Source organism: Dermacentor variabilis, unplaced genomic scaffold (assembly GCF_050947875.1).
Source record: "Dermacentor variabilis isolate Ectoservices unplaced genomic scaffold, ASM5094787v1 scaffold_13, whole genome shotgun sequence".
Taxonomy (NCBI): Eukaryota; Metazoa; Arthropoda; class Arachnida; order Ixodida; family Ixodidae; genus Dermacentor; species Dermacentor variabilis.
In genome coordinates this window covers 45,675,208-45,702,674 of record NW_027460291.1, presented here as the reverse complement: position 1 = coordinate 45,702,674, position 27,467 = coordinate 45,675,208, and the positions used below count along the sequence as shown (strand labels likewise).

Below are 27,467 nucleotides of genomic sequence, written 5' to 3'. Positions count from 1 at the left end.
AAGGCGCGGCCTCTATCACTTAAATGTTCACGTGGACCTCCATGACGAAGGAGAAAACGGCGAAGTAGGAAATTGCCGGCCTCCTGCGCTGTAGCATTTGGTAGAGCAGCAGTCTCCCCATAACGGGTTAAGTGGTCTACCGCAACGATTATCCACCTGTTGCCGGTAGTAGTCAACGGAAGTGGCCCGTAGAGATCTATGCCCACGCGATCAAAGGGTCGGGATGGGCATTGTAAAGGCTGAAGTTGACCGGCGGGGTTGTGCGGTGGCGCTTTGCGGCGTTGGCACTCATGACAAGAGCGGACGAACTTTCGAACGAAATTGTACACTGCCCGCCAGTAATAGCGGTGTCGAAGTCTTTCGTAGGTCTTGAAGACTCCCGCATGGCCACACTGAGGGTCGACATGGAACGAGGAGCAGAGCACTGATCGCGAGATTCTCGGAATGACGAATAACCGGGTGCGTCCCTCTGGGGCATAGTTGCATCGATATAGTAGCTGGTCGCGAATCGCAAAATGAGGCACTTGGCGCCGAAGCGTACGTGACGCTGAAACTTTCGACGTATCCGAGAGAAGGTCGAGCAGAGATGCAGTCCAGGGATCATTACGCTGTGCAGCAGCGATACTGTTAACGTCCAGAGAGGATAATGTGCACTCGCAGGGGGAGTCGTGACTGGCCTTCGGAGGAAGCGGTGATCGGGATAGCGCGTCAGCGTCGGAGTGCTTTCGCCCGGAACGGTACACCACGCGGATGTCGTATTCTTGGATTCGCAATGCCCAGCGGGCAAGGCAGCCCGATGGATCTTTGAGCGTCGACAGCCAACATAGTGCGTGGTAGTCGGTCACTACGTCAAAAGATCGGCCGTATAAATTTGGGCGAAACTTGCCAAGCTTCCACACAATGGCCAAACACTCCTTTTCTGTAACGCTGTCATTGGTCTCCGCCTTGGTTAACGTGCGACTCGCGTATGCGACGACGTATTCTGGGTGGCCAGGTTGACGCCGTGCCAACACAGCGCCAAGGCCTAAACCACTTGCATCGGTATGGATTTCGGTTGGTGCTTGTGGGTCAAAATGGCAAAGAATGGGTGGCGTCGTGAGAAGACGGCGCAAGGTTGTGAAGGCGTCGTCACACTCTGGAGATCATGATGAGAGATCTCTAGCGCCACCAAGAAGCTGCGTGAGAGGCGATATAATTGACGCAAAATTTCGAACGAATTGCCGGAAGTAAGAGCAGAGGCCGATAAAACTGCGTAGCTCTTTCATAGTAGTAGGTTTTCGGAACGCAGTAACAGCACGTAGCTTCTCCGTATCCGGGCGAATGCCCTCCTTTGACACGACATGGCCTAAAATTGTTAGCTGACGAACAGCAAATCGACACTTCTTCAAGTTAAGTTGCAACCCGGCGTTGGTCAAGCAAGTGAGTACGTGCTGGAGGCGGAGCAGGTGTGTTGGGAAATCAGGGGCGAACACCACAATGTCGTCAAGATAGCAAAGACATATTTTCCATTTGAGGCCACGCAGAACATGATCCATCATTCTTTCGAACGTAGCAGGTGCGTTGCAAAGTCCGAAAGGCATGGTGGTGAATTCATACGAGCCATCTGGTGTAACAAAGGCAGTTTTCGGGCGATCGGCCTCTGCCATCGGAACCTGCCTGTAGCCTGACCGCAAATCCTGCGAAGAAAAGAACTCGGCTCCTTGCAAACAGTCCAGAGCATCATCGATGCGTGGTAGTGGATAGACGTCCTTCAGCGTGATCTTGTTCAACCGTCGAAAGTCAACACAGAAGCGGATGGAACCGCCTTTCTTTGTGACGAGGACCACGGGAGAGGCCCATGGGCTTTGGGAAGGTTGAATGACCCCTCGACGGAGCATGTCAACGACCTGGTCTGCAATGACGCGACGTTCCGTAGCGGACACGCGATATGGTCTTTGTCGAAGGTGTGAGTGAGTGCCAGTGTCGATGTAATGCTTGATTGTCGATGCACGGCCAAGAGAGGTTTGCGCAACGTCGAAAGAAAGGCGGAAGTGCTGAAGGATTGCGACAAGTTGAGATCGCTGCGAAGGCGTCAGATCTTCGGCGATGAATGGGTTGAACACACCAGTCGATGTTGAGTCTGGTACGGAGAGGGCACTCAGTTCATGGGCAACAGCAGAAGACACTTAGTCGAGGACGGAGACAATTCGCGTTGAATCGGCCGACTCGACGTAACCAAGGCATTCGCGGCGGAGCAGTGATAGCGGCGATGAAAGATGATTGTAAATGGGCATCGTGCTCACACCGGCGGCAAGGTCAACAGCTGCAAAGGGCAAAGGAAGCGCTTTTCGGGTAACAAAGTGATGAGAGGGCATGAAGAAGACCGCCCCATCGGACATGGTACTACAGAAGACTGGTACGAATGCTGAAGAGCACGGGGGGATACAGGTGTCTTCTCTCACGACAGTTTTAGCGGCAGGATGAGCATCCACCGAGGCAAGGTCACCAAGGTGGAAAAGTTCAATCTCAGCCCGAGCACAATTGATGATGGCATTGTGGCGTGAGAGAAAATCTCATCTTAGAATAACGGCGTGGGAGCACGATGAAAGAACTATGAATTCAATCGTGTACAAAACGTCCTGTATGATCACACAGGCAGTACAAGCAGCGGTAGGGCGAATGGATTGAGCACGCGCCGTTCGGAGCGACAGTCCAGACAGAGACGTCGTCACTTTACGAAGCGAACGGCAAAACCTGGCATCCGTAACTGAAATAGCGGCACCGGTATCGACTCAGGCGACTGTAGCGACATCTTCGATAAACACATCAATGACATTGGCAGGTAAAGCAGGAGGACTTCGGCATGTCGACACTTGCGCAGTTCTTGCCTCAGGAACTGCATCGTCTTGTTTCCCTCTTCGTTAGAGACGGGTCGTCGACGCATAGGGGAAAGCGATCGACGACGTGGGAAGCATGACCGGAGGCGTTCGAAGCGAGGACGGCGATCAGTCTGGGAGCGAGCTGGTGATGGGTCGAAGGGTTCGTAAGGCGCATTTGCATCAGGCGGCACATAGGGCGCTCGGCGATCGTCATCGAACGCCTGCGATCGACGGCGGCAGAACCTTGCGACATGACCGAGATACCTACATGCGAAGCATATAGGGCGATTGTCCGGCGTACGCCACGGGTTAGCGACGGCAGTGGTGGTCCAGGGGACGGGAGGGGGAGGGCGGTGCACAGGCTGCTGGAAGCGACGCACGGGCACACTGCGAGGGGCCGTTGCAGCAACCGTAGCATAAGTGACTGGTGTAGTCACGACATCCTGCTGGTGAACAGCCGGCAGCGCTTCCGCGTCCTCTTCATGGATCACGTTACGGATATGAGACGGCAAAGTGCTGGCAGACTCCTGAGTGACGAACAGAAGAGCTAGCTGTCGTGCGACTTCTTCGCGGACGAAATCCTTGATTTGCGTTATCAGGGAGGCTTGTTCTGGGCCGGTGGTAAGGCTGCAGAGTGATGCCGCATTTGGTGTGGGATGTCGCCTTGTCAGAGCTCACTGCTTACGCAATTCATCATAGCTCTGGCACAAGCTGATGACATCGCCAACAGTGAGCGGGTCCTAGGCCAGAAGCATTTGGAATGCGTCATCGTCGATTCCCTTCATGACGTGCTTGATCTTTTCCGCTTCCGTCATGGCAGCGTTCACGCGCCTGCACAAATCGAGAACGTATTCTATATAGCTGGTGAATGTCTCACCCGTGTCCTGTGCGCGTGTACGCAAACGCTGCTAGGCTCGGAGTTTCTTGACGGCGGGTCGGTCAAATACTTCTGTAATCGACGTCTTGAGCGCCGACCACGTTCGGATATCCCTTTCATGATTTCTGAACCAGAGACTGGCCACGCCCGCGAGGTAGAATGATACGTAAGCCAGCTTGTCCGAGTCATTCCATTTGTTGTGAACGCTCACCCGTTCGTAGGATGACAGCCACTCTTCAACGTCGTTGCCGTCGGTTCCGCTGAAGATGGGAGGCTCCTGCTGGCAAACGGTGCCAGCGCAAGGGACGGGGGGCGATGGAAGAGTCTGCTGGTCGGCGTACGGTATGGCGGAGGGTAGCGTCCGAGAACGGAGTTCCAGGATGGTAGAGTGGAACGTTACCCCGCATGGCTCCGCCACTTATAAAGGAGGTTTATTGGGGTTCATAGCGACAGCCGGTTCTACGATGCACCGAGCACAGTCCCCGAGTTCGAGCCTCTGCTGCGCGCTTGATGCTGCCTATGCTGCTGACTGCGCGCACGTTCGTCATCTTCCTTACAATAATAATAATAATAATAATAATAATAATAATAATAATAATAATAATAATAATAATAATAATAATAATAATAATAATAATAATCAACAGCCTATTTTTGTGCCCACTGCAGGAGGAAGGCCTCTCACAGCGATATCTAATTACCCCTGTCTTGCACTAGTTGGTCTGTACTTGTGCCTGCAAATTTGTAAATTTCATCACCCACCTCATTATCTGCGTCGTCGACTTCGCTTCCCGTCCCTTGGCACTCATTCTGTGGCTGCAATGGCCCAACGGATATTTGCCCTACGCGTTGCATGCCTTACGCAGCTTCATTTTTTCTTCTAGTTTCAACGAGAACATCGTCTACCCATGTTTGCACTTTGATCAGTACATCTCTTTTCCTGTTTCTTAAAGATGCGCCTAGTATTTTGGCTCCCTCACTCTCTACGCGGCTCATAACTTGTTCTGGAGCTACTTTGTAAACCTTCAAGTTTCTGTACCATATCTGAGCAGAGGTAGAATACAATGATTATACACTTTTTTTCAACGACAGTGGAAACCTCCCAGTCTAAGTTTCGTAATGCCTGCCGTATGCACTCAGACCCATTTTTATTCTTTCGGAAAATTCCATCTCATGATCAGGGTCCCCTGTGAGTAACTGACATAGATAAACGTACTCCTGCACAAACTCTAGAGGCTGATAGGTGATCATGATTTCTTGTTCCCTTGCCAGGCTATTGAACGTAACCTTTGCCTTCTGCATAATAATTATTTCTTTCAATTCATCCCCAGTGTTGCTGAATAGGAATCATCTGCAAACCGAAGGTTGTTGAGATATTCGTCATTGATCCTCACTCCTAAATCTTCCCAGTCTAATAGCTAGAATATTTCTAAGCATGCAGGGAATGGCACTGAGGAGATTGTCTCCTTGCCTGACCCCTTTCTTGACAGGTAATTTTCAACTCTTCTTGTGGAGAAACAACGTAGCTGTGTAATCTGTAGATATTTTCCAAGATAGTCAGTATGCTTCCTGTACTCCTTGATTACGTAATGCCTCCATGACTGCTGGTGTCTCTGCTCAATCAGACGCATTTTCAAAATCTATGAAAGCCATATAGAGAGATCGATTATACTCCGCAGATTTCTGAATTGCTGATTGATGCTGTGGACGTGATTCATTATCGAACATATCTTCCTAAAGCCAGCCTGTTCGCTTTGTTGAATGGAGTGAAGTGTTACCCTGGTTCTGTCGGAAATTATCATCTGGTATATTCGACACAATACTGAAAGCAGGCTAATGGGCCTGTAATGCTTCAATTCTTTAACGTCTCCCATTTTTAAGGATTAGTATAATGTTGGCATTCTGCCAGGTCACTGGTACACTTGAAGTCATTAAGCATTGCATGTAAAGAGCCGCAAGCTTTTGACGCCTACTATGTCGCCCATCTTTGAATAAATCGGCTGTTATTTCATCTTCTCCTGCCGTTTTTCCCCGGGTCATGTCTTGCAAGGCCCTTCTAACTTCGTCGCTAGTTACAGAAGGAGCCTGTTCATTCTGTTTGCCGCTACTTCCAACGAAGGTAGCATGGGTGCTAAGGGTAGTGTACAGGTGAGTACAAAATTACTCCGAGCGTAGGCACAACTCTCCGCCTGCTACAAACCAATACTTGCCCCTCCTTACACCGTTACAACAGGATCTACCCAGACATTTACCCCATTTCCACGTGCCATATCTGCAAGACGCAGCTAGCCACACTTCCACACATGCTTTGGGACTGCACACAACAATATCCCGACACTAACCCCAGGGCCCTCTCGTCCAGATGGCACGCTGCCCTACGTAACTCCAACCTGGACGACCAACTCTGGGCGTCCCAGCAAGTCTCGACGTCCCCACGTGGGAGGCCTAGGCCCAGCCTCACCTCTTGCTGGTTTCAATGAAGTTTATTCAGTCAGTCAGTCAGTCAGTCAGTCAGTCAGTCAGTCAGTCAGTCAGTCAGTCAGTCAGTCAGTCAGTCAGTCAGTCAGTCAGTCAGTCAGCCAGTCAGTCAGTCAGTCATTACTGCTTTTACTATATCATCGAAATTGCTGATGTCATTACCATGTTTGTGTTTCACTGCATACATCTGGCCTTGTCCTATACCAAGGTTTATTCTCACTCATTTCATGCTGCGACCATATTTTACTGCTTTTTCGTTGTCATTTGGAATGGCGCCTAATTTCTTCTTGTTTATCAGGTTTGACAGTTCAGAGAATTCTGTCTGATCTCTTGCGTTAGATACTGTCACGCTTTTTCGTTTATTTATTAGGTTCTTTGTTACTTGGAAGAGCTTACCTCCTGGTGGCCTTGTTGCCGTACCCCCCCCCCCCCTTATAATGCTGCTTCTAAAATCAGCCTATTTACGGTTTCATTCATTGCCTCTATGTTATCCTTGTCTTACGGTTCCAAAGCTGCATAAATGTTTGCGGGCACCTGGTTTATTTCGCGCGTTTTTATCCTTAATACGACTAGGTTGTCCTCTTTCTTCTTGACTACCTTCGCTGTTTGTCTCTTCAAATTGTGACCAATCATGGGCCAATGTACTATCGGCGTCAAATGAAAGTTGAACAGCGGAGCGCGTGGACCAAGCATAAGTGAATATATAGTGCGCGCCGTCCAGTCATCACCATTGACAGGCGCGCACATCCGGTTTGGCCGCACTGCGCGATCCCCCTCTAGTGAGATAATGCCGCTTCTGTTCTGGTTCTTACATTTCAAAGGGAGAAAATGAAAAATAAAAATGAAGCTAGAATATTGCAGTTTACGGCGAGTCTTATCGCACAGATCGCCGAAACAACAAGCCCTGTCGGCGCGAACAGCGGTGCGCGTTCTGCAGTTTGCACCGCCATCGCAAGGTAGATTCGCCCGCGCGGTTTGCAGCTTGCGCACCACGTTCGTTCTTTCGATCGGCAAACTTGCGCTGCGCGGTATCGCTGGCCGCCGCGACGGCGGCCGGCATGCCGAGAGCGTTTGGCCGTTTGACATGGTTTCACTCCCAAATCTCGCGCAGTGCGGCCGAACCGGATGTGCGCGCCTGTCAATGGTTGATGACTGGGCGGCGCGCACTATATCTTCACTTATGCTTGGTCCACGCGCTCCCCTGTTCAACTTTCATTTGACGCCGATAGTACACTGCCATATACCCTACCTAAAATTTCTACATCCTGCATTTTGCTGGAATCGGCAGAGAGTATGAAATCTAGGCAATTTCTTGTTTCTGCATTGCGGCTTATCCAGGTACACTTCCTGTTTCTACGCTTACTGAAGAAAGTATTCATTATTCTTTCCGCGAATTCTACCTATGTTTCTCCTCTACTATTCCTAGAATCGTTGCCGTAGTAGCCAGTTGCTTGGTTCCCAGCCGATTTTCTCCCACTTTTGCATTGAAGTCGCCCATGACTAAATTAGGCTGAGTTGTCATCTTTCGCATTGCTAATTAAATGTCTTCATAGAACAGTTATATTTCATCATTGTGACTCTATGTTGGAGCGTAGGCTTGTATTACCTTTAACCCATATGTCCTATTTCACTTTGTTACGACGACTGCTGCTCTCTTATTAATTCTGTAGAATTAATAAATGTCCGCTATGCCCTTATAAATTATAAGCCTCACCCCCTATTCTATCCCTGTAGCAGAGGATGGGGCCGCTAGTCAGCACTGTATAAGCCTTGCCAGTTTTAACCTCACTAAGGGCACTGATATTCCAGACAATGCGTGACCATTTCTAAGCTAGCCGCACTCGAAAGAGTTCGCGTGTTAAGCGTTGCCAGGTTCAGTTTCCAGTAGTGGCCTGTCTGGACCCAGAGATTCTTAGCATCCTCGTCCGCGTCGCTGGTCTGAGCGCTGCCTTAATCAGGTGTGCCACCGCCGCTGGGGGCTGAGCGCACAAAAACGTTATTCGAGTTCAAATCTGAGGTACATTAGTATTTTTTGGTTTAAAGACCACTTCGACCCTGCCTCGCCAGGACAACCGCATGCTATTCACTATTCACATTGCCTAAGTTTGTACTAGGTTTACTATAATAAATTTGTCGATGCAGTCCTGCACCCACCGCGCGATTAATGCGTGTGCATAATGTTTTTTTTTTCCATGGCTTTGCAATAATTTGTTGAAAAAGTGCATTGCCGTTTTGTGTTGTTGCTCGGAAATGTTGTTCAGCTGTGTTGCGTGTCAGCCCCACAACTTTGAAATGTACAAGTAAATTTTAAACATCAATTATTCAAATTTTACGCAATTTAAGGACCATTATTGAATTATTACTTGCACGACACATGGGTGACGCTAAAAAACCAGACACTGCGAAAACTGTGAGTTACCAATCTAACTATTCATTAGCGAGACTTCTGCCACACCCCCCCCCCCAAAAAAAAGCAACACTGAAAGAACTACTACAGCGGTGAACATAGTCATCGCTCCTCGAAATCAGAACTGACGGGTGAAGCCCGCCTGCTATTTATAGAAGTATCACAGTGCATTCCAGTATAATCACTCGTTCTCGTTCACACTAAAGAATCGACAACATAATCGACTTCGTGCGCGTGAACTGATTAAATAAGGTTTACGGAACAGAATCCGCGAACACATAAAAAAAAATTCTGAAGCAATAGTTGTGTCTTGACCGTGACGACAGACAAATCGATAGCAGCGACAATCCAGCGAAAAACAGTCACCGTCAAAAAGAAAAGCTATGTACTCGTGTTAATATAGAACTAACAGTTACTGCCGCAATCTTTTGCCGGTGCAATGTTTGAGCGAATTAAACGTAAACCGCTCAGTTGTCACGTAATAAACATTTTGTTCTAGCATTATACATATGAATGTAGACACGTTCTTTAAACAGCCTACATGCTTTAGCAGGATTGCTATGCATGTTTAGTGCTTCGATATTTTGAGAATAAAGAGTCCACAGACTACGCATAAATCTAGAGTTTATAAGTTATTCGATATAGTTTATTTGTTTTTCATTATCTTACGAGTGTGTTGCTTAAGCAAAGCCTGTAGATGTTGTCGACAAAATATATGAGGCCTTAGGTTTGCAGGCCGTCTATAGGCGCTCAAGAAAAGCCACATTAAATACGTCAGGAGTATTTCAGTAGAATGCCTACATTTCGTGGCGGTGTAACATCACAGCCGAATTGAAGTTCACTTACTAATCCGTCGTCAGGGAGAGTTGATTCATCCAGTTAAACCACGTGTACTCCTTTCTCCGCATTTCAAGAGCTTAAAGGGTAATTGTTCCTTCGGGATCATGCGACGTCTACTAAATGCTTTCGAGCGCCTACTCCTCAGTTAAGACTGTGCTTGACAGCGGGGGTACCATGGGAATCAACACCTAAGATTTTGTCTACCCTCTTTTAGTCCTGCTATGAGGGGCCGTAGGATGAATGGGGCACAGGTAATGTACAACACAATAATAATGTATATTTGTTCTCTCTTTGTTGGTCGTTTCCAGCCAAGTGCAAGCTACCGCCAGATGAGGGCAGGTGCGATGAAAAGCTTCAGCGTTTTTTCTTCAATGTCACTTCCGGCTTTTGTGAACTGTTCACCTACAATGGCTGCGACGGCAACCAGAACAACTTTGCTTCGTACAAAGAATGTATCGACGAATGTCAAAGTCAGTATCTGCGTTCTTTTCTTTGTTATAAAAAATTACTGTAACAGCAACTTATACTGGAAAGGGGTAGGGTGTATTTGCGTGCAGACAAAAGATGTCAAAAAACTGTACCACAACTGTACATTTAAATAACAATAGCACATGCACATTTTCATTGCCACTTAACGTTACAGCTTGTGCTGGAGCTACAAAGACACCTGCATGCAGGAAAAAAATGAGATCATAAGTAAACATTCCGAAGTTTTCGCTAAGAACGAAGAAATTGCAGTGGTATATAACACAGTGTAACGAGTCCTCAAGTATATGCGGAAGCGACGCCTGCACTGAACGTGCGCAAAATTTCTAACTCTGCATCCGTGAAACACAAACTGCAACTGAAGTGTTCTTCATATGTAATCGTCCCCGTGAGGGCACTGGGATCATTGCAGCTTTTGGAAATGGACTCCCGCAATGGAAACCAACTCCCGCTCCTTTTTTGGAAGTACCAGATCTTATTATAGTAGGTGGATTTGGCCAACTACATTTTATTCCGCGTGGCTGATAAGAGCTATTGGAACATTATAGCATTATTTTCTCTTTTTTTATTGCGATAGAGACTTGTCGTTAAGTCATAACTCTTGGTGTGTATATGTTTATTATATGTGCACAGGGAGGCCTTTGTTGTGCGTGAATTGAAGCAGTGTTTTGTAGCATCTGTTATCACGCATCCGATGCCCACAGCTGATGGTGACGTTGTGGCAGAGGCCGGCTTGCCGTAAGTGACGCGAGCGTCTAGATTGTGAGCCAGGACATCTTCATATTAGGTGGTTACGCATCTGCCTCGATCAATAGGGCGGAGCAGTATGGACGCGTAGCACCCAGTGGTAAATGCGACCAGTTTCACGTTATCACAGGCGGTGTAACGTTGCCGATGACTCACCATTGCATTAATGCATTCCACCACATAATTTAAGGTGGCCTTTCTTGCAATAGTTGGTTGGGAGAAGATTTTAGCTGAATGCACGTGACTGTATCACTGCTCGACTTTAGTTCCCCGATTGGGAGATGCGCCCTGATGCGTATAAATATACCATTAATCCGTGTAACTATGCTAATTAGCTAATATGACGCTTATACCTCGGGCGAGTCAAAGTCCAACTGTATAAGTAATCCAGTTGATGAAAAAAAATGCGCTTTTGATAGTGGGTACTTACACAGGCTTTAATTAGCTTCTATTTTGAAATATCATCAGGCATATTCGTATGTCGCGAAAGCAGCCTCCGGGCGTCCCGCTCTCTCTCTCATTGAGATGGCGGCGATACGTGACGGAGAAGAATTTTCGCTGTCGACCTCGCAGAGATTCCGAGCAGAGCGTACGTTCACAGATCCCTGTCGCGACCCGCTGGGTGCGGAACGCTGCCGCGACGGAGTCCAGGATCGCTACTACTTCGACGTCGATGCGGGACGCTGCAAGAAGACGGGGTACGGATTCTGTTCGGGATACTGGGACAGCTTCGTCCGTCTAGAGGCGTGCAAAACTCGCTGCGAAGGTGAGCGGTATCATTTGGCTGTATGTACTGGCCTCGTCCTCAAGTTTCTATTTTTGGCATAGTTGGTTTACAACGAACAACAAAACGTATACGGCACAGAAATGAAACGAACAAAAGCAGCGCTTGCTCACCGTATTCACGGGCTTTTCTTTATTTATTTTATTTATTTATACCTTCGCATACTACCAGCGCGTAATTGAGAATACAGGGTGCACTATCACCGGCTGTCCCAAGGCACGGTTAAAGTTTTGAACGGTTATTCGCGTCTTCATATAACAGCACACATATACCGAAAATACACAAATATATTACGCCCAATGCACATCTTCGAATCTATGTGAAGCGAAGCTTGCACGAAGGGGTTAATTAAATGCTATAAATTTGCTGACTTCCTTCCTTCGTCCTTGGCGTAAAGTTGCGCGCATATGTGCTGTCGCGCAGCCGGTGCTGTACAATTTAAGCACGCAGAGATTTTCTCGAACACTCAGTTGGCATTGGCTAAAGATGCCAACGTTTCGGCAAGAAACTGAGAATTTTGGAAAAACAAACAGTTCTTTTTGATCTCGTTTAGTCTCCGGACATAAAAAGCCAAAAAAAAGGCATAGGTTCGAACTTACCGAATAAATTGGAGTGTATTGATGTGAATTGTGCGAACGTCCGATTAGTGTCACTTTGCGAGCATACATGTCCAGTCAACATTTTGTTTCATCCAGTTGGTGTAACTTTTTGTGGTGGCGGTGTGCTGCATCTGCAATGTTTGTCGCTCAGAAAGGCAAGCAATACTTGCGTCATTTATGGTGGAATAAGGGATCCGCCCTTGGGACACAAAATTTTCGTGTCAGTATACTTCAGTATTCCTTTAACCTAACGTGAAGCACGCGTGAGTCGAGAGGTTGACAGTTTTGAGCTCTCTCGGCATCATAGTAAGGGAACCATCCTGTAGTAGTTGCGTCTGATTTTATACCTTAATGCCACAAATGGAGCACCCCCTCCCAACTCCTCCGCTCCCATTGTGCTTTAGAAATAATTCCGTTACTGCCTGTTCTATGCAAAAGAAACGAAAAAGATCCTTTTTTTTTTCATTAGTTTTCATTCTCAACTGAAGACAAGCTGCCGAGGGGGGGGTGATGCTATCTGGATGCTAAACTTGAAATGGCGCACCTATACCCCTACATGTTTGAAGGTGTTGCCTGTAATAAATAATTTTCTTCATTTGATTTGATGTCAGCCGGCAAATATTTACTTTGAAAAGGAGACTAAATAAAGCGGTTAAACTATGCAGTACACACACACACACACGCACACATATATATATATATATATATATATATATATTTATATATATATATATGTATATATATATATATATATATATATATATATATATATATATATATATATATATATATATATATATATATATATATATATATATATATATATATACAAACGAAAAGAAACGGGGTTAACCGAGGGGCCCGATATTTATTAGTCATATAAGAAGCCAACAAACACTGACACCTAGGACAAAATAAGGGAAATTACTTTTGCCTAATAAATGAAACAAATGAAACAAGGAAACGATAAGTTAATGTAAATTAAAGTGGATGAAGAAACAACTTGCCGCAGGTGGAAACAGAACCCACAACCTTCGCATCTCGCGTGCGATGCTCTACCAATTGAGCTACCGCGGCGCCGTTTTCCCATCCACTTTCTTGGGTATTTATGTGTCCTAGTAGTTCATCCACTTTAATTTCCATTAATTTATCGTTTCCTTGTTTCCTTTATTAAGCAAAAGTAATTTCCCCTGAGTTGTCCTTGGTGTCAGTGTTTGTTGGCTTCTTATGATATGACTATATATATATATATATATATATATATATATATATATATGACAAACAGCTCTCTACACCGTGAGAAGGAAGCTTGGTAACTCAGAAAACACGCAATAACGAAATCCGGGTGGTGACGCTGCCATGAATTCGAGGCGTCGTGCATTCTGACAGTATTTCCATGGGTCTTGTATTTAGCAGTTTATTTTAAATAAAGGACTACCCTGCGTTCTCATTGAACCAAAGGCTCAATACAGCAAGTTTTGAGGACCTATCTTGCGCCAAAACAGCTGAAATAAGAGACAAAAAGAATTGTTTGATGACGTTGCAACTTTGTGACGGCGCCCAGTACGGTTGCGATGAAAAATTAGACACGCAAAACGTTTTGTCCTTATTTCTTTAATTATCAACGTTTTTCTACACAGAATAAATAAAGCAGTTGTGAAAGAATGCTTTACCGCCGTTAACCAGTTTCCAGTGAGTCACTGTAGAGGAACTGTACGTACTTATGACTGCTCTTTTTTTCACCATTAAGCGCGTCTATAGGCACCCACACGTTTGACCTAATTTGTAACATGACGAACGCGCACCGTGTATTGACTACACGGCGAACACATTACGGCAATCTGAATAACTAAAGTTCCGGAAGTGTACAAATATTGCACCAGCCTTCCCTCACTAAACTAACAGAATAAAGGCACGCAGCTTTCATGGTTGGTGAACAAGGATTCCGAAAGCTACCAAGAATCTTCGAGTGAATAAAAAAGTGGGTTATTGGTTGTAGAATATCCATCTCTTGCCAAAACTTTTAGAAAGAAGTCCTTGCATGTGCGCTCACCTGCTATTGTTTTTTTTTTACTTCCGTGCGCTAAGAAATGTTAGGTTATTTTCCATGTGTTTCCAAAATATAATGACAAAAGTTTGTTTTCATGTTCTTTTTTTCACGGCTTCAATGTCTCCGGTAATATTACATCACTAGCATTGGAACGATAAATATATGCGTGCTATTGCTGTCTAATGGTTAGACCATTCGACTGCGGTGCCGGGTGGCTGATTTTCGATCCCTAATTTGGGCATGCCATTTATTTTTTTCAAGGGGCGAGTCATTCGGCAATACAACAGCATCACCTATAGCAGCCACGGTCGGAATATTGCGGTAGAGTTCGCAAAGAAACATTCGCTGAGAAAAGCGTAAACGCAACCAACACAACGTATACGTAGAAACGACCCATACGCACTTGCGTTGAGAAACAGAAGTGTGCATCCACGGAGATGTAAAAACACATCAACGCGCATACAAATGTCTCTGTTCAAGTAGTCCTGAAAGCGAACAGTCAGTCGAACAATCCTAAAGAATCTTGAAATAAAATTAAATCAATTAGCTTATTGTCCACAGGCGGACGCCGCATGGTTGTCAAATCACATCTCTATTTGGCAGGGTGCCTTTCACATACGGGGTGATCATTTTTAAGTCTTACAGAAATTTTAAATAAGTGGTCCGTGGAAGATAGCGTAATTATAGTCCTTAAGCTGGATTTTTCAAAGAGGCGGACATTTCTTCGGGAACAAATTGAAACACACAATCAACTAATTGATGAGCCCATTCCGTAAGTACTTATGAATTAATTAACGCTACAGCCAAAATTCACGTGTCCCCAACGTTGCAAACCAGAATATTTTTATTTAATTTTTATTGACACTAAACTGTAAGAAATTCTGCCGATATGTGGGCGCTTGCACGCGTGCATGTGTGTGTGTGTGTGTGTGTGTGTGTGTGTGTGTGTGTGTGTGTGTGTGTGTGTGTGTGTGTGTGTGTGTGTGTGTGTGTGTGTGTGTGTGTGTGTGTGTGTGTGTGTGTGTGTGTGTGTGTGTGTGTTTGTAAACGTTTAGGGGAAAGCGCAACGCACAGCGGCGGCTGCATAATAAGCAAATTCCTTATACTGATGGCGTGGCCTTATTGTGAATGCAGCCCGTACTAAGAACGACGCGAACATTGAATAATTCTCAAAGTAATTCCGGGGCGTAATTGGCCCAATGCGGATGCTGTTACAAAGCTGAGCAGCCTTTCTTTAATTTTGGCGTTGTCCTTGAGAAGCTGCCAACATTGTCCTTTTTCCCTGTCACCGCGCATCTATAATGAAGTGTAAAAGAAGTGTAGGAACAATTAAGCTGCGCAGAGGCAACCAATTACTTCTTTCCAAAATGAGTATCTATCTATAAACCAAAACCTTAAAGTAATTCCAGCGAGATAATGAAGTAGGACATTGATTTGGACTAATTGGTTCATAGTTAGTTGGGGAATGCAGCCCGATAAAAACAGGGAACAAGAAAACAGGGAACTCTAGACGAGCGCTGACTTAGAACAGAATTTTTATTGCAGCAACCGCACCTTTTTATGAAGAGGGCACAACGCCATATCACATTTCCAAATGACAAACATAACCTGCTTCGTCATAAAAACCTACGTTAACACGCAAACGTTTGCACTGGAACTTTGCTAACACTATGCGCACGCAGCCATTACGCTCAAGATAATGGAAACGCTCACAACAGGATTTTTACGTAAGAAAGATTAAAAACAACAACAAGACAATTGACTAGCACTCAATTTTCTTTTTTTAATAGCAGATGCGTACGAGGACAACATCTCACTTATGGAACCGCAATGACGCATGACCAACAAGAAACATTGAAAAGCAAGTGCACGCCATCTGTCCTTTGAGGTACAGTCGATCACAGCCTCAGTGAATGAAACGGACGGCTTGCTGACGCACCTATTGCCCGCCTCCCTGATAAAGAGTGCTTACAGAATGTCACGTTCTGTTTTGCCTCTTGTTTTCCTCAAAAACTGGGTGTTTTCAAAGATAGACACACGCTCGAATCATTAGTAGTGCTCTGCTAGAAGGCTTCCCGTTTTGTTATAAGCTTTCGAATTGTGTTCCTTCGCTCTTTCACTAAGACATGTTCCGATGTGTCCTATATACTGGCGTCCACGGCTCATCGGAATATTATAGATAACATTGGACGGCATTGCGTGTAGCGATTTCCATGTGTCGTCGTACGACGAGAGTGATTCTTTATTGTCATGGGACACAATTTGCAAAATTTAGAAGCGGCTCAAAAAGCTACTTGCACGTGGTGCTTTGATGCTGTTCTTCGAAAATTATGGGATACCCGGTGAACATGGGCAGTTACAGAAGAATTCTTCCTACTACTTAGTGCTGCACCTTTGACTTGTGGCCTCTTAATTCCTTACGGAAGAGCTTGATAAGTACGTGAAATTATGTGTGACCCGCTTCCTTGAGCCGGAAGATTTGATTTCAAAAGCTATCTGACATGACATGAACCCGAGACTTTCTCGGGGCTAAGTTAAGGCTATTTTTGTAATATCTGGCCTCACTAACTTTGAATGAGTGCTGTCCAAAAGTAATATGACCTTCTTTGATCTTGGACGGTATTCCCATGAAATGCGGTCGTGAGTGAAACGCAGCCTAATGTCCAAAAATTGAATTTTCTGGTTGGTGGGCAATTCATGCGTGTATTTTAGTCTCTCGCTTTCATTCTCAAAAATACGCACAATATTATCAGTCATCTGGGAGAGGTTCTCGCCTGTAGCTCCTTTCAAGTTAATAAGAAAGTTATCCGCATATCTTCAAGACATTTCGATCATGCAGTCTTGATGTAATGCGAGCGCTAACCACGGACAAGAAGATGTAGCATCAAGCAGGTGCTACAGCCGAACCAATACGTATTCCATCTTTGTGCACGTAGAATATTTTTGCGAACTGTACAACCGTAGAACTTAAATAAAACTTTAACAGTTCTAGGAAGTCGTAGCTAGAGATGTCCACATCATTTCCAAAGTTACATTCTCCGAACTCTTCAATCTATGCTCGAATTGCTCTGAATAATCCTTGATGAGGGACTGAACAATACAAATCTTCTATATCTATTGAAAATCTATTGTACAAGCCATGGCTCATACTGCCTTTATGCACAATAAAGGTGTGCAATTGAACTTCAGTTGAAGGCTATGAAAGATGGATTATGGACAACCCATTTTATAAGTCATGTTGGATTATCTCAATAAAAGGGGCCTGAATGCTTATATTTAACTCCATTATGATGTTATGTCACGTGGCAACCCAGGTGAAAAAAAAACCTCTGAGGAACGGAGTACAATGAATGGTTCGTTGCTCATCAGGACATGAAGAATCCTCTGCAAGTACTGACTAATAAGGCGTTGCCAGGTTCCGTTCTCCGACACTCTTAGCTTGTAAGGGGACTCCACGTGTATGCATTTTCACAGTGAAGAGTACCTCAATACCTGGCGTTCTGCACTCCTCCTAAAAAGGCATGTCTTCTGCAGTCAAAAATAAGTTCTAAGCAGCTCTCGTCTAGTGTTCCATGTTTTCTTTGTCTCTGTCTTTCTTGTGGTGCATTCATCAACTAAATAAAGAGATAATTGAGGAAGAAAGTGCAAGATTTTTGCATACTTTTAACCATATAAATAAAAATCTGACAATATTTTTATCGTTATGGGAAACAAATTGATGAGTAGAAAGTTCTGAATGAGTCATTTAAATAATTCGACATGACTCGCCTGCCCTCCCCCCAACTGATGTTGCAATAAATCCATACCCACTCTAAATGTGATCAAACTTCAGAAGTGGTGAATTCTTAATTATAATCGCAAGCCCGTTTGATCTTCTGCAGCAACCCTCACGGGTTACTTTTACCGGTTGATACCAAAGCTTCAAAAGCGTCGTTGGCGCATACTGTTTGGGTCGCTTCTTGTTTGCAGCTCAAAGGACAACTTTCAGTTACATGCCCATAAATAGCACAATAATCCACTCAATACAATATGAGAAGCACAAAAGCATACAGAGTTCTCTGTGTGTGCATTTGCCTCTTCTTCTGAGCTTTATAAAATATGACGCTATATATAGGCATGCAGGCAATACCAACTCACCCAATCCGCGTCATTGACAAATTTGACCTTTCGTAACATATATATTCTTCATTATTAACTACAGCGCGACAGGAAGATAGCGGACAAAGACGAAGTCAACACGGAGCGGTGGCTGTCAGCTGAATTTTATTTAAAGAAAATAAAAAAGATCACTCTTTTATGCAAGCGTAGACTTGCACGACTAAAAATAGCACCACTGTCTCAAGTAGCTCTCAAGAGCAGCGCACGTGAAATGCGAAGGTTGTGGGTTCGCTCCCCGCCTGCGGCAACTTGATTTTTCATCCGCTTTCATTTCCATTAATTTATCGTTTCGTTATTTCATTTATTAAGCACAAAGTAATTTCCCCTACGTTGTCCTCGGTGTCAGTGTTTGTTGGCTTCTCATGACACCACTATCTCAAGCAACACGCTTTATGCAAAGAACCCTGCAGTCTTTTCCTTCGCCTTTATTTGTCTTTTCGCTCATGTGCACTTTAACCCAAGAGTAAATACGAAAACCACTGTGAACGTTACTGCGCCGGTCTCATAAGCACCAGCGTTTTATTTATTCTTGATTCGAAAGAATTCTACCTCCTCTTCACTCAATGCGACAGACACCAGTGTGGTCTATAATGAGTAACAAGGAAACATCATTCCTTCGAATCCTCCGCTCCTCCTATAACGAGCTTTATCCCATTTCCGTGCGCTCACCTCCACACAACGTCCCACTCTAGTGCGCATTTGATCACGTGACCTCAAAAACTGGACACGCGGGACAACCGCGAGCATCGATCCACCATCCTTCGCGGCTCACCCTTACACGTTTTCCTCGCACCCACAGTGCCCGAAGCAAACGGCGCACGAGGCGCGATCTTGTCGCACTTGGATTTCACGCGGAACTTCAAGGCGATGATGACGGCAAAATTTGCCGGGAATGAGTAGATAAGTGCATCGAAATAAAATAAACAGACACAATGCGCCGTGCTACCACCCCCAGTACAGCCAGTCGCCGATTGCAAGGAGCCCTCATTTTTATCGCAAAAACAAACATATCGACATTCCAGGCGAATTTCAGCAGTCATCGTGACCGTCGGCGCCTTCGTGAAGTTCCGCATAAAGTGCCAAGTGCGATAGATATTGTCGCGCCCCTCTACACCGTATGCTGTGGGGGCGAGGAAATGTGTCCGAGGGGGAAGCCGAGAAGAATGATGGCTTATTGAACGGTCAAAGGTAGAGGTCACGTGATACATAGCGCGCAAGGCCGCGGGAGGGGCAGTAGGTGAGCGCGTGATGTAGTGCTGTCAAATGTAGGAAAATTTCTCTAGGGGCGTTATAACGTAAAACTATTCCAAACTTTTCTATTCCAATTCTGCAGTCAGCCCTTCGCGATTGGTCAAAAACTTTTTTTGGACCACCCTTAGTTCAGCTGTGCCACTCGACGTCAAGAAAACCGCGATAGCTCCTCATCTGATTTGACGGGTACGCACTGATTATGCATGATTTGACTGAACAAAAGAAAAATAGTGATTTCTGATTCGACGCCTTTTCGCCGTTAGCCTTCGGCTATTGGTCTATAGTTTTCGGGCTGAACCCACTTCACCTGCCTGTCACACGAATTCACAAAACCGCAAAATCTCACCGCCTCAAAGTGACGTGTACGCGTTTAAGATGCATTAATATGCCGAACAAAACTGAGTTTTCTTCGGTATAGCCGCAGGCTGCCCCGTTCTGAAAGGAATAAAATTAGGCTGCCGCCGATCGCTCCGGCACTGGTTACTCCGGCGAGCATGGATTTTTTTGCGTATAATAAAGCTTTTGGTATGTCCGCGTAACGTTTTCGAGCATGTTGGCACGTTTACGATCTCGTTATGACAACTATTCTTAGCTGCGGATCCGTTTTAGCGTTATTCTTAAGCTTCCGTTGCATGCCGCCGCGACTGTCGACCAGCCATCGCAAGCTAAGTAAGGGAAAGCGGACCAGTCAAAGACGCCGGCACCACCCTCTTCATCCGGTTATCGATTTTCAGTGCAGTGGCTCGGTCCCACGAATCTCTCTCCACTTGACCGTGCTCCTCGCCTCTTGTCAGCCAATGAGATAAGACAAGCCGCTCAGTGCAGGCAATGTTATTCGTTTTTCAAGCAAGCAAAAGTGACCTCCTACGAACAAGGAGAGCGTTTGATTGGTCTGTTGAGACAACCCTGCGGGTCACCGCCTGATGCTTGCGTCAGCGGTTACGCAAATTTGACGTCAGAAGATTACAATAAAAAACATGTTGGAATAGTTTTACGTTATAGGGCCCTAGATCTAGGTATTTCATACGTTCTTTTGTCAAATAGGGACAGTTGTCAAAATCTAGGGGAACTGCGCGCTGTGCGATTGAAACGGTGGAGCTGCGGGCGTGATGGTGTATTTTTATTTCAGTTACTTGCAAATTGCCTTCACATTAGCATGCGAAATATGATATTCTGTCGTACAGCAGCGCAATGAGTACATCTCACCCAGTTAACGACAGTCTGTCGATGCCGTGGGCCCTTTAACCAAGTACTACTACTGCGATTTTGCCGTGCGCACCTCTGACTGGGCTGTCATGTCTATGCACTCCGATTGAAATGTTAACTTGTAAACGTCGAAGAAAGTGTATGCACAACAAAGGGGAACGGATCAATCTGGGCGTAAGCGGACACATATACCTATAGTGGCGAGCAGAACAGTGCGGTCGTGGCGCCCAGGAGTCTACTCCACACGCATATAGTACTAAAGTTTACTGGGAACCTCCTAATGCAAAGCAAGCACGGATAGAGTTCCAGTGGTCATGTGTTTGGGCGAGTTTTGCATTGGAAGCAACATAAAATTTTGCCGCGTCTCTCTGTGCATTGCTGCGAAATGGTGGTGGTACAAAATGCATGGTCGAGCTACATCAGTACCCCGCATTAAACATTTTCATACCGCAAACGTACGGCACAGCGCTGCCGTGAAGTTGCCCACAGTTTAAGCATTCTGTAAAGGAGGTCCCGCGCCGATTGTCCTTGCATTTCGAACAAGGTTCCGTGTAAAAAAAAATTAAATATCGGGCTTTACGTGCCAAAACCTCGAACTTATCATGAGCCACGCCGTAGTGGCGGACTCTGGAAATTTGGGCCACCTGTGGTTATTTAACGTGCAACTAAACCTAAGTATACCGGTGTTTTCGTATTTTGCCCCAATCTAAATGCGGCCGCCGTGTTCGGGTTTCGATCCCGCAACCTCTTGCTTAGCAGCCCAACACCATAGCCACTAAGTAACTACTCGCGTGTAAGTATCTATGTAATCTTCGCAATTTGTTCCACTTGCAAACCCACTTTAAAGAACCACGTTTATACGTGTTCAAATATTCTGTGAATATGAGTTCCAAAAGCCGGCGGTGATATTAGCACGACAACTTCCACTGCGACATTATTTCAGCTTGAGCACAGTGGCTTCGCCATTATATTATATTCAAAGGAGCTTAAAATCAATTTTAACTATAAAATTTGCAGCCTACTTCCATGACACAAAGAAAATGTTACTATGACAGAAATTATATTGACAAACTGAACAATCAGATCGTGCACAAATCTAGGGAACTCTAGTGAATGTTTAATCCAATTTAGGAGAAAACTGGCTTCTGAGGTTGGCAGCACAGCCGAGATCAAGCGCGTGCTATAGGAGGGCGTGGGCAAAAGTGTTCGCTCTCTTCATTTTGTGCTCTTCATCACACCAGCGTTGTGAAAGCGAGCGTTCGCGGTCATCGAGCGAGATCTATTCATGTTTTTGTGTGCGTGCGTAACACTATGTTTGTTAATTTAATTAGCAAATTAACGTTTTGCTGAAATTTATACAGCCGGTGAAAATAGGACCCCTACGTCGCGAAGTTGCCTGATACTGTGCTATTGCACAATCTCCCATCTTTAGGAGGAAACTATGTATATTTTTTTTGGTTGAATGCGCAGAGCATGCGACTCAAATCATTTCATGAATTTCCAGATTTTGTGCTATCACCTAACCTTTTAGGAAATATTTTATCATCTACAAGCTTTTTTGTTTTTCTTAAAGGTGATTGCTATCTTAGTTACTGTTACGGGGTTTTTCGCTAAGCAGGGCAGCTGTCACCAACGCAATTCTGGATACAGTGCAGCCTGTCTCCAAATCAGTTTTCGTGGATAGCCGTCATTGCATCCAAAATTATCAAATTTGTGGTAATAGCGCTGGGGTTCAGACGTTTCGGCGAACACACGGGAGACGCTTGATCGAAGCCTAAGTACACATTTTTGAACCTGGCCTGTTGCTTAAGTTTGCGTAAAATCAGGACTGCCAATGGAATAACAACTTATCAAATTTGTTGCCACCTCCTTCAGCCTACTGTTTTCCTGACCATTCATTTCTGTCGATCCCCAGACGTGTGCTCAAAGCCGATGGATCCAGGCACTTGCCACGCCAAGCTGCACCGGTTCTACTACGATCGACAAGAAAACCGGTGCCTGCCGTTCGTTTACACAGGCTGCCTCGGAAATGGCAACAGGTTCCACACCCGCGCCATGTGCAACAAGATGTGCCGTCGTAAGCTCGTTCATGCGTTTTATTATCCCAATTAATGGTTACGACATAAAGAATCCCGATTTCCTCCCTTCGGCATGAGACTCATCCGACTGTAAGCTTCAAATAATAATTCGGAGAACAGCATTTAAAATATCTTTCATGTCGCCATGGAAGGTTCGTAAGCGGCAAAATTTATTTCTAGAAGTGCCTGACTGACGGAATGATACGTAAATCCATAAATAGACCGTTACAAAAGACAAGCACACTTTAATATTTTTCAGAGAGGGAGGGGCATAAAATATGAATACATTATAACGTGTCAACGTTGCATTCATAACGTCCATTCGAAAGGGTCGCCGTAAGTAATGCGCTTTGTTGTAAAATCTAGCGATTGCGTGCTCTTTCTGGTTCCTCATGATCATAAATAATGCAAACATATTCTTACTGATGGAATCTCTGACAGTTCTGAAGGCATTTCATGGTAGCCGCAAGCAATGTTTAGAAGGACCTGCTCAGGGCCTAGTTGGTACGTACCTGAGATAGTGACTGAGTGGAGAAAGCACACACGTCCAACACGATAGCAATAGAAACGGACAGCAGGGAAGCCCTTGCCCCCTGTCCCTTTCATTCGTTTTTTTTTGTGTTTTCCTGTGTGTGTGTGCGCGCGTCTTTTCTTTTTTCTTATTGCAAGGAAAAGCTTACTATTCGCAATTTCCAATTCTGCCAGGGAGAATTGATACTTAAGCACCGTGAGAAATGCTGAGAACCTTTTCGATGTGTGATCAGGCTAGTGTATTCGTCTGCTTGTCTTGAAACATCACGCCTGTTTAATCATGTAGACCCGTGATTTGCTGATCAGTAAGTGAATGGATGCCCTGCTAATGCAAGAAGGGTAGTGCTTGACAATGGTGAAGGCTTCAATGATCTCGCATAGCCGTTGTCCTGTGTGTCTCTTGCTGACAGTGACTGCATCGAATTTCTGCTTCCACGCATGTGAGCACTAGAGAATATCAGTTGCTATGGGGTCGAAAGACTGTGATAAACTTGTAATGAGCTTTTAAAAGATAGCTGACAAGTGATTTAGCAAGCTTCTAAGAGAAGCCTCCACGAGCTATGGAAGTGCAGTTCAGCTATTGCTGCATTACTATTAGTATTTGTTTGTGGTTCTTATGTTGTCATGTCAAAAGTGTTCTGTTTCTTGTATTTCGTACTCCGGGGAGCTGGGAACTATTCATGCTGACTCCTGAGCATTTTCCCCGCACTCCCTCACTTCATTAGTGAAATAGAGGATTATTATTATTATTATTATTATTATTATTATTATTATTATTATTATTATTATTATTATTATTATTATTATTATTATTATTATTATTATTATTATTATCTATCATTTAGAGGATTCAGCTGGATAAAATCCAAACACTATTAGCAACACCTCGTACATTCTTATCTGAGCCACCAAGTATCAACATTACAGTAAAGGCTAATTGGCACTGTTCTATAATCTGGCTCTTAATTTTATTCATATTTGGATTACTTGTACCTTGCATCAAAGGACCCCGATTATTTCTTTGTGTGCTTCTGTTAGTACCAATACCTTCTCTTATTTAACTATTGCTGTTTGATTGCCTAATCTTTTATCACGCCGTAGCCGATATATTCGACACTCTGTCAGAAGCCTGTCTGGCCAGGAATAGAAAGTTGACTGCTGACACCTGACTCAACTGTACTGATGGATAGATAATGTGCGTGCGTGTTATACTTTACCTGATCATGGGCGAACAATGATGCTTCGGTTACTCGTGAGAGTACCACCGTGATCATGAATTATGATCAGGCACGCCGTAGGGGGGGACTCCGGAAATTTTGACGACGCAGGCATCATTAACGAGCACCTAATACACAGTACACTGGCGTTATTCCATGTCGCACCCAGTTAGGGCTGCCATGGCCCAGATTTGTGCTGAGCCCGACTTTACGCTTAGCACGGTCAAAGCTTTTAAAAATTTTGCTAGCCCTTACAGCCGTAGGTACGAAACGGGACACTTCTTTTTCTTTGTTCTTTTTTTCTCGCATGTTCGCACTACAAGTACGTCGTTCTTTTCTATTCAGTGTGCCTTACAGTCCAACCTAAAAGCAATATTTTTACATGCTTATAAAGGGTAATTGAAGTAAGCAAATGTGATAGATTTTATCCACGGTGCTTTGCTCTCGCATTGCAGCTTTAGATTTATGAACACAAGTAGACCAAACGTGCCTGGGATTTTTATGCCTGTTGTACGTAGTTGAAAGATTACTTTATCAGCAGTTTTTATCAGTAGTTGCTTGTCAGAGTCATTACAAGTGGCTTCGCAGGATCGGGCTTCTGATTTCAGCTTCTTGATATCTCGCCATGAAGACGTTCAGTACAGTGCTGTGGGTGTGTCCTGTACCACCACTACGTCTACGTACCATTTGCCCTGCACCCAACAGCTTCGTATGAGAGCGTTCTGGGCGGCTTCGTCGAACACAATAGTGCGATTAGCACGACTCGGGCAATTCAATCTGTATTTCTGCTAACTATTTATTTTCGGAGAAATGTAATTGAATAACGTCGTCAGTTAATCAGAAGGATAAACGCAATAAACGAAAATTAGTGTACCTTACTGCAGCCGTACTGCGCGCAATGTGGTGCCAGCTCTCCTCGCCAAGGATCTTCAGATTTGAGGAATCAGTAAACACTAGTCACGCATCAGAATTGCATTCTTATAATGAAGGAGCCGGATCAGCCCTACAGAAACCCGAAACGCTGCACTCCGACGCATTTCCATAATGTATTCGGCTGCTCTATTCTTCACACAGCTTGACATTTATTTCTTAAAAATGTTTCTCCTTCAACATTATCTTTTTTTTCAGGAGGTTGCGACTGATCTCGACATCTGCAACTGAAAGTACTGATGGCACCTTTGGAAGGGTGGAAGTATTGTGAACCATTTGCAAGTGGACGTCAACTTATTACGTGCGATAAGCCGTGCGACATCTTGGGGGCCGCAAAAGCGCCAATGAATATTCTACATTACATCTTAGCATATTTTTTAGGACTAAAGACAATTAAACTAGCACACCCTAATGTGGAAGCAGCAGATTATTTCTTCTCATACTTGAGAACCAGGCGAACAATAAAGCGTCACCTTTCTAATGTTCGCTTTTTCTTCCGTGGCGGTCTGCATTAGGTTACTTCTTCACAGTGCGATATCGTCAGTAACTGTACTACGTTACAAACAACATTTATAAAAATTTACCGAGTGCACCTCTCTCTGTGCTTCCTCTGTTTTCGCTATATGTTTCACTAGAAGAATAAAAAAAGCCCTTTGCGGGGAGAGTAAGTGCTAAGGTACTGAGCATAACTGGTCGATCATTTTGCTTTCTTGTTTTCAATTATTTTTATAAGAACCTTGCTTGTTTCTTTATACAGAATTATTATGTACGTCTTGTCTTTATTCACACATATGCTCGTTCTCTGTGTTATTATGTGACAAACATGTAGACGAGTTCAAGCAAAGGCGGTGCTGTTAAAATGATGGCTCTCAATACCGAAAAGCCCGCCATTCAAGAGGTGCGGCGTTATGCACTGTTTTTATTGTTTGTTGCGAGACTGCCTTTCATCGGCTCTCTATTCTACTGTGGACTCGAGTGGTTCCACCACGTCTTAATTTATCAACCTCATATTGTGTTTTGGATCCCACGATGTATTTAATGTATTCAAGCGATCTTGTTTTCTTACAGGAAAATTTACATTTTAGAAATGAAAACCACAGCGAAGACGTTTATTTATACTCTTCGTTTTTCGTCAGTCTTCATCACTGTAGATAACAGCAATGAAGTCGGTCTGCATATAGTTACTTTAGTACGATGAACTGGAATGATACAGTGTGTCATCCGCATAGAAATGCGATGGGCGAAGGGTGGTCCCTTCTGCAGCGATGCCATCAAAGAGGCGCTTCGAACAACCTATGTGCCCAGGGTACAAAATTAGAATTTTTTAAGCACAATTTCATTTTGTTAAAGGAAAATAAGACATTCATTTTTTGCACCTTATTCCTTGTTACTCGGTTTTCTACTATTCTGCGACCCAACACCAACAAAGAAAGAAGCAAGAACGTTAAACGCGTCGTCGAACGGTGTGATTCTGGCAGTAAACAACACTTTATATTGCTTCAGTTCTCGTAAATGTAGCACTTAATCGTCGTGTATATAAAAAGTGAGCTCAAACTGGAGCGTAACGTTATGGTATCAATTATCAAAAGCTCTGGTTACATCATGCAATGCAACAACAACGTGCTTGAACAGAACTATGGGTTGTTATTCGTCTGCTTGCAGTAGGTGTTCTAATAATCTGCTTCGAACTAGATGAGCGGAGCTGCCAGTTAGAAACGCAGCTGTCTGCCTTAATGAGCCCTGCACTTCGAAATTGCAGTAAAAAGAAGCACTTACCTAAAATGGGCAAGAAAACTTCGCAGACGACAATAAAAGTGCAAGAGAATTCAGGTTTCATCCACTATATCGTCTGCTACGATTGATGTTCTGTCCGCAACATTTCCGCTTCGTTCGTGCGAGTGCATCTATGTTTTATTTATTGATGTTACTGAACGGTGCCTTCCACTCGTGTGTCATAAACTGTGCCTTTA

General features: G+C 44.6%; 1 protein-coding gene across 1 annotated transcript in view; it reads left to right on the top strand.

Moving 5' to 3' along the window:
• The window catches only part of LOC142566658 (boophilin-H2-like), an 80,263-nt gene extending 54,180 nt beyond the window's left edge, over positions 1-26,083 (top strand). The window contains exons 2-5 of the mRNA XM_075677490.1: positions 9,769-9,930; positions 11,295-11,459; positions 22,657-22,818; positions 25,696-26,083. Of these exons, the coding sequence (XP_075533605.1) occupies positions 9,769-9,930; positions 11,295-11,459; positions 22,657-22,818; positions 25,696-25,709 (503 nt within the window). The 3' untranslated portion in view covers positions 25,710-26,083. The remainder of the gene's footprint in view (positions 1-9,768; positions 9,931-11,294; positions 11,460-22,656; positions 22,819-25,695) is intronic.
• The last annotated feature ends 1,384 nt before the right edge of the window (positions 26,084-27,467 follow it).